The 10222-nt window shown below is 48.7% G+C and overlaps 1 protein-coding gene across 5 annotated transcripts in view; it reads right to left on the bottom strand.

Moving 5' to 3' along the window:
* Positions 1-2586: 2586 nt before the first annotated feature.
* The window catches only part of LOC111065441 (neurogenic protein mastermind), a 98038-nt gene continuing 90402 nt past the window's right edge, over positions 2587-10222 (bottom strand). For 4 of the 5 annotated variants that reach the window (XM_022353626.2, XM_041595429.1, XM_022353627.2 and 1 more), the window contains 7 exons: positions 5805-7871; positions 4954-5703; positions 4695-4873; positions 3606-3798; positions 3320-3525; positions 3038-3257; positions 2587-2955 (listed from right to left, as the gene is read on the bottom strand). In XM_022353626.2, the coding sequence (XP_022209318.2) occupies positions 2695-2955; positions 3038-3257; positions 3320-3525; positions 3606-3798; positions 4695-4873; positions 4954-5703; positions 5805-7871 (3876 nt within the window). In that variant the 3' untranslated portion in view covers positions 2587-2694. Of the gene's footprint in view, positions 2956-3037; positions 3258-3319; positions 3526-3605; positions 3799-4694; positions 4874-4953; positions 5704-5804; positions 7872-8851; positions 9467-10222 lie in introns of those variants that run through there. The other variant, XM_022353629.2, reaches the window with a different exon arrangement.

Here is a 10222-nt window from a genome sequence, read left to right as displayed (position 1 = left end):
ATATATAATTTTTTAATAAAAACTATTACATTAGTTTATGATTTAATTAGAAGTATCATTTTACTTCGGATCGTGTTCACACTTTTCTGGATTTTTATTACTTTCTCTCTTACTTTATTTCTGGGATTCACCCATCATCTTCTGTCTACCGTGGCTTCTGCTTTCTCTCTCTCTCTCTCACTCTCTGTCTCACATACTCTTCTGCGATTTCCCATTTCTCCTCTTTCTGTGGCCCGTGTTAAATTCCCAAACAGAAAATAAAGAAATAGAATGGGTTTCCTTCTCTGTGTATTTTTGTATCCTGGCTTTCTTGAAACTAGAAGAAATTCTATCTTCGATTTGGAATTGCATTCGATTTCGGATTCTGTTTCGGTTTGTTTTTCAGAGTGTAGGATATCTCCATATACAATATGTATATGGGGGTGCAGGATGGCTTAAGAGGTGTGTGATGGTGTGGGATTTGCTCGATTAAATCAAATTCATTTCGGATTTTGATACAAAACAAACAAGAATATGATTTATGGGGGTGGTTCCAATTTTCGGCGGTAAGGAAAACGACCCCCTATATATCTCATCCACAATTTGGGCAAATTAAAATCATTCATTAAGATAAAAGTGTACGAGTTGGAGGAGAGATGTTAAAATGAGGATTTAAATATGCATTTAAAAGTTACATTTAAGGCATCAAAATAAACAGTCTTCGATTTCGGTCGGTCTGTCGGTGTGCGGTGTTTGTTCGCGTTATGTGATAATGTTTGATGGTACAACAAACAAACAAAACCCAAAAAACAATGCAATCACTTGTCTCCGTCTGTCTCTTCTCTTCCTTTTTGCTCTTTTCTGGTATTATATTCTATGCTCTTCTTTTCTGCTCCTTCTTCTTCTTCGATACTGTGGGGCTATGCTATTTTTCTATTTTCTTCTCTTTATGGGAAGTGGGGAATTCTTTTTTCTTTTCTTTTTTTTGTATTTGTGTATCATTTATCATTACTATTTTGTAATACAAAGAAAAAATTGTCAACTCTCTCTATCTCTCTTTCACTTTCTTCTTTCTGCTGTTGCCATCTCTTGGGAATCGTTTGACTTCTGTTTCCATCTGTTCTCTCTACACTCCTCTCTTTTCTCTGTGTGTGTGTGTGTGTATTTTGGATGCCACCCTACTTACTAATTTACATTTATTATTAGCTTTTTTGTTTATTATAATTATATAGTAATTATTCTGATTGGTATTTTTATAGTTAACAAAAAAAAAGTGTGTTTATAGCAGCCTTTATAAACAATTTTCATCGCAAGCATTTTGCTTGTCTCTCTCCCTCTCTCTCGAATCCTTCTTCGCCTCCTTTTCTACTACCCTTCGCTCATTTTGTTGCTGTTCTCTGCTTCTGTGGAGCAGATGGCTCCTGTTTACTGCTTTCTTGTGGTTTATAGCCAAGACTTTGCTTTGCTTTGCTTCGCTTTCTCCTTCTCTTCTCTTCTGTTGTGTTCTGTTCTTTTCTGCTCTACTCTCTCATTTGTCGGTTCTTGCTGCTTACTTTCTTTCCTTTCCTTCCCTTACTTTTGTTTTTGCTTTACGCTTGTTTATCACATTTAATATATATATATATGCATATATATATATATATTTATATATAGTTTCTTTATATTAAGTTTTTTGTTTTGTTTTGTTTTTGCTTTCGCATTTTGCAGCTGTTTTTTATTTTTGTTTTGTTTGCGACTCTCTGGAAATATTCTTATGAAGGATGAATCCTTCTTCTCCTGCTGTTCCTGTGTTCCTTCTTCCGGTTTCTGTTTTGTTTTTAGTAGACGTAGTTTCTCCATCGCAGCAGCAACAACAAAGCATTGAATTGGCAGTGTGACATGACGGCGCAAGCAGCAGCCTCCTCGCTTTCCCTTCCTTCCTTCCTGCCCTCCTGTCTACTATCTGGTTCCTCTTTACAGCAGCTCTTGCTGCAGCAGCAGCATCTGTTGTTGCTGCTGCAACTGGGCCTGCTGCTGCAACTGCTGCTGCTGCCATCGCTTATATTTGCCCTGATAGGCGCGCGGTGATGTCGTCTCCGCACCGGTACTTGTACCCATGCCCGTACTTGTACCCGTATTCGTACCCGTGCACGTTGTTGTACTCATCAATCCCAGTCCCAGGCCCATGCCCGTTGTCATCGATGTGGATGTGCATGTGGCATTGGCCACCACTGCTGACATGGCCGCCGGCATCGTTTGCTTTGTGTTTGTGGTGTAGTGGCCGCCGCCTGCATCCATCACAGTCTCATAGCAATAGGCCGCCGCATCGAGCAGCGAAGCCGCATAGTTGCTGCTGCTACAGTTCAGTAGCTGATGATGTTGTTGTTGGGGTTGTTGTTGATGTTGATGTTGTTGTTGTTGTTGTTGTTGATGTTGCTGTTGGAGTTGTTGTTGATGGTGGAGCTGATGCTGATTGTGGAGATAGTTGCTATGATGGTGACTGTGGTGATGATGATGATGGTGTTGCTGTAGTTGTAGTTGTAATGTATTTGCTACTGGTATTACTGGTGCTAGTGCTGCTAGTGACTGTTGCTGCTGCTGCTGTTGATTTTGCTGCTGCTGTTGCTGTTGCAGTTGCAGCTGTTGCAACTGTTGCTGCTGTTGTGCGGCTGTGGCTGCTGCTGTTGCTGCGGCGGCGGCGGCGAATTATGAATTGGAATTGCGTTTAGTTGGCAGCTAGGATGAGCTGGACTGATTCATATTTCCAAACATGTGGGCTGAGAACGATGTCTGGCCGGTTGAATTGGCCTGCGATGTCGATGACTGCTGCTGCTGTTGCTGCTGCTGTTGCTGTTGCTGCTGCTGTGCCTGCTGCTGTTGATTGAGTGAGCCCCTGCCATGCTTCGGTATCGGTGGCTGGATATACTCGTGTCTGGCCAATGCAAACACATCCATGCGATCCTCCTTACGATATGCCAAACAGCCACGTATGAAGCTCTGTGTAAGAAAAGGAGTGGGCACAAGATGTTAATTTTAAAATAGAAAATGAATGACTGGACTTGACTTGGGCTTTACATACCTTTGCCTCATTCGAAACGGTTGGCTTATTGGAGAACTGCACTTCGGTGGCTTTTAGTATGGTATTCTCCTCTAGGATGGTGGCCTGCGACTGATTATGCCCAAAGGGCTTCTTGCCATACAGACACTGATAGAATATCACACCGACACTCCATACATCCACTTTTGATGAGATTTTTGGTGGATTTTTTCCCACAACAAAACATTCGGGTGGCAGATACCTAAAACAAAGCCACAAGATACAGATACAGATGGAGAGAGAGAGAGAGAAAAAAGTACATACCAATATGTGCCCGCTCCCTGGGAGGTTAGATCCATGCCATGATCTGGATTATAGTTCTCATCATCCATCACCTTGGAGAGGCCAAAGTCGGTGATCTTGATCTCGCCACAGACATTACCCTCCGTCAGCAGTATATTTCCAGGCTTCAGATCGTAATGGATAACCGGTGGCTTAATCTCATTCAGATACTTGAGTGCAGATACAACCTACATACAACAACAAAAAAAAACAACCAAAGGATGCAAAACTGGTGCACACGATGCAGAGATCCAGCTACAACACTCACCTGCATTATTATCGAGCGCGCTTCACGCTCGGGTATAGTCTTATGTTGCTTCAGATAAAAGTCCAGATCATGGCCATCGCAATACTCGAGTACGGTGCAAAATGAATTCGCATCAATCTCAAACACATCATAGAGCTTCACGACGCGCGGATGATCCAATGCCTTGTGAATGTTGTATTCCCGCAAGGCGTGTCTGATGGGGCGCGGCGGGGAAGGGGATTAACAGAACGATACGAGAGACACACATTAGTATTGTTGGCTGTAAGTTGCCCGTGCCCTTTCCCCCCTCCTACCCAATGCTATGTACTTCTATTATTTATAAATTCGAATTCTATTTTTTGTCTACTTCTATCTATCCCCTTTTGTCCGTTCACTTATGGGGAAGTCTAAAGGTTTGTTTACATCTTCGAAAATATCTTTAGATACGGGGGATATCACTGCTCCTCTGGGAGCTACTCCTGGAAATGGAAGTAGGGGGGAACTGCCTTTTGCATCTAATCTCTGCCACACTTTTCATTCAGTGCAATAGATCATAATAGATCGGGTTTATCAGGGCAAGTTGTGTGCAAGTTCCAATGGGGATGATCTGGACGCTTTCTTCTTCTGCATTCTCCACAATTTTACGTCGTCTATAGCTAACCACCTATTCGGATGCTCTGGATAAAGTTTTGCCATCTTTTTGGGACATCGAGCAAGAGTAGAAAGCCGATGGCGAAGCCGAAGCCTGCTACGCGAAGGTTACCAGGCAGATTGCGTTTCTAGGCTGCGTACCCAAACGACCAAGGCGACCAAGGGGCGCTGCAGCATGACGCGTGCATGCAGGAAAGCCAGATGTTAGTCTAATATTCGATCGAAATTCGAACTAAACCGAACTAAAAGATATAATCCTGCAATGCTGTACTGCACTGGCTGTATCCATCTATCTACATATATATTTATAATTCTCGTATTTCTACATCACTTATAGATTATTTCATTCTGCTGCTTGCAAGCCTCTCAGTTCTGTTCTGCTGCCTGCTCTTTTCTTCTCTTTTCTTCGGCTTGCCTCGCCTCGCCTTGCCACTCACTCTCTCTCTCTCCACTACTCACTTGATATAATTAGCTTTCTTATCCTCCTTCCAATCCTTGTTTAATTGGTGCACCTTACATGCGACATAGCGTTGCTCCTTGAGGTCGAAGGCCTTGTGCACCTCGGAGAAGCCGCCCTTGCCCAGCAACATCAACAGCAGATATCGATCGTTCAGCACGGGATGATTATTAAAGCGGGACTGCAAAAGAACAGAGAGAAGGGAAGAGAGTCGTTATGGAGAATCCAGATGGAAGCACCCCCCACGCACCCTAATCTTACCTGATCTTCATTGAGTATCCGCTTGAGTTCACGTATGTGAAGGTTACGCTCCCGCTCGAGCTTCTCCATCTCCAGCTGCAGATCGGCATCCTCCTTCTTGAGGGCGTTCTGTCGCAGCTTGAGGATCTCATCATATTCGTAGTACTCCTGCGCTGTGTATGCCCCCGAGACGGGATCGGGCTTGAGGAACGTCCCCGAATCGGAGCAGCTGCCGCTGTCGTTGCCACCCAGGCCGCCTCCGCCGCCACGGTCCGACAGGCGATCGCCCACGCCACTATTGCCGCCAACATTACCGCCAGAGCCGCCACCGCCATTGTGCAGGAGCTGGGCCTGATTGGCCTGCGTGGAATTTGAGCGTGAGAGGCCGCGACCGCTGCCGCCGCCACCGCCACCGCCGCCACCACCACCGACTCCTCCGCCGCCGCCGGCACCACCGCCAAGGGCGCCCGAATTTTGGCCACCCAAACCGCTGTCAACGCTGCCAGCGGCACCACCACCGCCACCACCAAGGCGATCACTGCCGCCGGGGCCACCGCCGCCGCCGCCAGTTAGCTGGGAGGAATCATTGGAATTGGAATTCTGCTGCTGGTTGTTCTGGTTGCTGTTCTGGTTGTTCCGCTTGCGTCCGGACTCCGCCGGACGCTTCTTCATCAGCTGTTTCTTCTGGCGATCGATCTCCTCGCGCTCGGCAGTGATTTCCTCCTGCCGTCGGCTCAGCTCCTGGAACGCATAACCGTCCGTCCAGTTCTCCTGCAGGAACCAAGAGAGAGAGAGAGAGAGAGAGAGCATTAGAGATTGAATAAATGCGCTTCTGTCGGACGGAGTGAGGGGGGTGTGGGGGGAATACTCACCTGGAATGTGGCGCCCACTCGCTGTGTAACAAACTGTCCCAGCCTCAGGCGATTCTGCATGCACTTCTGGCGCGCCTCCTTCTTCTCGATGCTGCTCTTCTCCTTGAGCAGCTTCTTCACGACATCGATGCACTTGGCAATGTGCGACTTGTGCTGGTCGATCGTCTTCTGGTTACCCAGTATCTGGCACTTCTGCTCATCCGACAGTCTTGTCATCTCGTCCAGCTTCACCTTCCCCGACTCGTGCTCGGCCTCCCGCTCCTGCAGCTCGTGCAGCGACACCTCCGTCTGTGTCGCCTTGCTGTACGTGGCGGGCATTGGCGGTGGCGGTGGCAAAGGCGGACCCACGCCCACACCTACACTTACGCCCACGCCCATGCCGCCAACGCCCAGAGAGCTAAGCTGGTGGGGATGTGAGGCCACAACGGCCACTCCGCCTGGGCCGCTGGCCGTCGATGTGGCGGGTGGCCCGAGCTGCTGCTGCTGCTGTTGGGTTTGGGCCGACTGCGATTGCGTCTGGATGAGGGGCGGCTGAATGGAGGCCAGACTGAGGGCATGCCCCAGGCCGACGACCACATGCGAAGGAACCATTTGATTGGAAGTCTGTGGCTGCTGCTGCTGCTGCTGCTGGCGCTGCTGCTGTTTGCTGGAGTTGACGTAGTGGAAGTCCGCTCCAGACTGTTGTTGCTGCTGCTGTACTTGGCTGGGCGCCACCTGCGTTTGTGGACTAGCGGGATACAGGGTGTATGCGCTGCTCGTTTGCACCTGGCTGGTCTGCACCTGCACCTGGACACTGGAGGCGGGCACTCCTCCCGAGGCAACAGATACAGTCGGCTGCTGCTGCTGTTGCTGCTGTTGGGTGGTCTGCTGCTGCTGTTGCTGCTGGGCGGATGAGGGTGACTTGCTGCCGGTGTGGGTGCCGCGTAGTGTCGCAGAATTACCGCCCGCTCCAACGCCCACTCCCACGCCAACGCCGCCAACGCCCACACCCACTCCCACGCCCGACTGCTGCTTGTTGAAGTAGTCGTTGATCTTCTTGTTGTCGCCGCCGGTGAGCATGAGGCGCGCACTCTTGCCGCCCGCTCCTGTGCCAGAGCTGGAGCTGCCACCGCCGACACCGACGCCACCGGCACCACTGGAGATGCCTCCAGCGCCACCGGCGCCGCCTGGGACGCTCGTCCCACTGAGGCGTTCGCCCAGACCGAGGCTCATGGTCACCACCTTGGACATATCACGAAAGGGCAGGGACTTGCCCTTCAGGCTTCCACCCAGCCCGCTGCTGTTGTTTACGGCTCCGCCCGAGCCGCCGCCACACGCATCCTCCGCATTGTGTGGCATCTTCCGTTTGCGCTTCCGCTCGGCAGGCGTGCGCGGCTTCACCGGTGTGGTGCTGGTGGTCGCTGCCGTCGTCGTTATGTACATGTCTCCAACGCCAACGCCTCCGTTGTTCGAGTGCTGCATCCCGAGAGTCGGTGGAAAACTGGGGCACTGCTGCACCGACAGACCGATGCCCGCCGCCGCCGCCGCCGCTGCTGCTGCTGCCGCTGCTGCTCCTGCTCCTGCTCCGCCCAGAATATCGTTGACATCCTTCTCGCTGTGCGAGGAGCCAGTGCTCATATTCGAGTCGGGATTGCTGCTGCCCCCAGCCGCTGCTACCGCTGCCACCTGCTGTTGTTGCTGGTGCTGCTGGTGCAGGCTCAAGGATTGCTGGTGGAAATGCTGTTGCTGCTGTTGTTGTTGTTGCTGCTGTTGCTGGTGCAGCTGGTGTGGGGGCAGCAATTGATGCGGATGCTTTTGGAGGATCTGCAGGTGTGGCTGTGACAGTATCTGCTGCTGCTGCTGTGGATTCTGTTGTTCCTGTTGCGTCTGTTGCTGTTGCGAGCTGTGATGATTGGCAAAGTGTTGCTGCTGCTGCTGCTGCTGTTGCTGCGGAGGAGCCTGCTGCTGCTGTTGTGGGGGCTGCTGCTGCAGCTGCTGTTGGGGCTGCTGCGGCTGCTGGTTGGGATGATGATGGCTTAGGGTCGAAGTGTTCTGTGGGGCCATCTGCAATTGCGCGCCAGCGGACATCTGGAAAAAGATTCGAGAGAGATGCGCACATTAGTATTACATTACGCACGAAAAGGCAGCAATAACAATAACAACAACAACAAATAAAACACTTAATTATAGTACAAATAATTTGCACAATCGATTGAAATCTTTCATTTTCTTTGTGCCTATCGATAGAGAGGGGAGATGATGGAGATGAGATCCAAACTCGCACTCGCACTCGCATTCGAATTCGCACTCATGCTCTCCATCTGCCAGCGCTTTGCAACACTACACCAGCAGTTTCGGGCTGCGGGTTTTTGTTTTGATCTGCTGGTTCGCGGAGAGAGAGCGCTGCCACCACACACTGAATCCCAATCCCCAACAGGGTGGCAACCCCCAGCAGCAGCAGCAGCAGCCCAAAGTAAAATGTGCAAAATAAAGTGTGCGAATGAGCGAGAGAGCGAGTGTTTTTGTGAGGCGGCGGCATGCGAGAGCAGGAGCGAGAGAGAGAGAGAGAGAGAAAGCAATGCAATGGATGATGGTCCGAGTGTCAGTGGTCCCGTCTGTTCGTTTTTGTATATGAATGTTCCTGTGTGTGTTCGTGTGCGCCCGTGTAATGTTTTATCAAAAAGCAAAGGCGCAAAGACAATGAAAACCACACACTCTCTCACACACAAACACACACACAGACTCAATGACACATCAAAACCCATGAAACGAAAACCGAACCGAAAATTAGATGTGTGGAAAAACTAAAGTCGAGAAAAATGAGAAAATGGCTACCCAGACACACTAAAAAAAATTATTCACTTAATTAAAATCTTTCTTTCACAATTTGTTTAGCTTTTTCCATTACTTTTTGCATTTGTTTAAACACATTGGTTTTCTCCCTCTCTCTCTTTTAGCTCTCTCAAACACTCTCTCACTCTCTTTGTATTTTTGTTTCTGTATTTTCTTTCCTTGGTTTTTTGCTTTTTGTTTTTTTGTTTTAGAAGCAACCACAAAATGCCGTTCACCTTTTTTAAACGCCGCATATTTTTCTGCACACACATACGTGGCTCTGTGTGTGTGTGTATGGGTGTGTATTTGTGCGTGTATTTTCACATTCTATTACAATTTGATCACATTTATTGCCGTTTCTTCTTCTACATACACTCGTCGTTTCTTTATGCACTCTTTTTTTCCGTTTCTTCGCACACTCTCTCGATTCCGATTCCGATACCGATTCCCCACGCCCCACCACAACGACTATATGGCACGCCGCGCATTTAGTTTATGTTTTATTCACATATAAAATCTATGCACCAGGCTCCGCGAGCGTGTGTATAATTTTCATTTGTTTCACTTTTTCTTATTTTTTGCACCACACACAAAATTGTTATACGCGTATTTGTAGCACAGTCGGGGGGACGGTGACGACAGAGACAGAGTCCACACAGTGGACAGAGCGCTGCGGCACGGGCAAGCCGATGGAAAGAAGGTGAAAAGGGAACGAACAAGACAAAAGAGCGAGAGCAATAATATGCGGCGCACACACACACACACCGTAACTCCGGCACACGTTGGGAACAGAGGGGAAACAAAAAATACAACGGAACGGAACGATGACGATGGCGACGACGACGACGGATGATGTCTCGACGCGAGTCTCGGGAGTATATTTTTTTTAAATATTTTTTTTTGCTATTTGCCAGAGTAATACGCGACAACTGCAAAGAGGGAGCGAGAGGTGTTTTTATGTAAAGTATTGCATTCCCGCTCTTCGACTTGCTTATTTTGCTCTATCGCTCTCTTTGTGTCACAAAAAGAAACCAAGGGAGAGCACTTTCGTAGAGACAGAGAGAGAGAGAGAGAGAGTGGGGTCCAACAACAGCATGGAGAGCAAGAGTGAAAGAGCAATAATCCCGCAAACAAACCGAACGGGAGAGGAGAGCAAAAGAGCAGTTTTTGTCGTTAGGCAACAAACGAACGAATGAGTGTGAGAGAGCCGAACCGAGCCGAAGCCAAACTACACGGAGAGCACAAGCAAGAGTACGTACACGAGCACTTTTCGCTCATTTGCAAAAACCGACAACGAAACTTAAAAAAAAAAACACAGGCAGGCACCTAAAGAAAAGTACAATAAAAATTAATCCGATTGACAACAACCGCCGCCGTTGCTTCGGTTCGTTTCGTTTCGCTCTTCTGACACTGCCACTGGTACTGCTTCTTCTTGTCGTTTGCCTCTTTCTCTCCTGCTTCTTCTTCTTCTTGTTGCTCTGACGCTTTTGATAAATATTTTCGCTGCGACTTCCGCGCGCGCGCCCAACCAAAAACAACAGCGAAAGCAAACTACAACAACTATTCGTATTTGTAGTTGCTGCTTCCCGCTGCGCTGCGTCGCATGG

Source organism: Drosophila obscura, unplaced genomic scaffold (genome assembly GCF_018151105.1).
Source record: "Drosophila obscura isolate BZ-5 IFL unplaced genomic scaffold, ASM1815110v1 contig_73, whole genome shotgun sequence".
Lineage (NCBI taxonomy): Eukaryota > Metazoa > Arthropoda > Insecta > Diptera > Drosophilidae > Drosophila > Drosophila obscura.
This window is presented reverse-complemented; position numbering and strand designations above follow the sequence as displayed.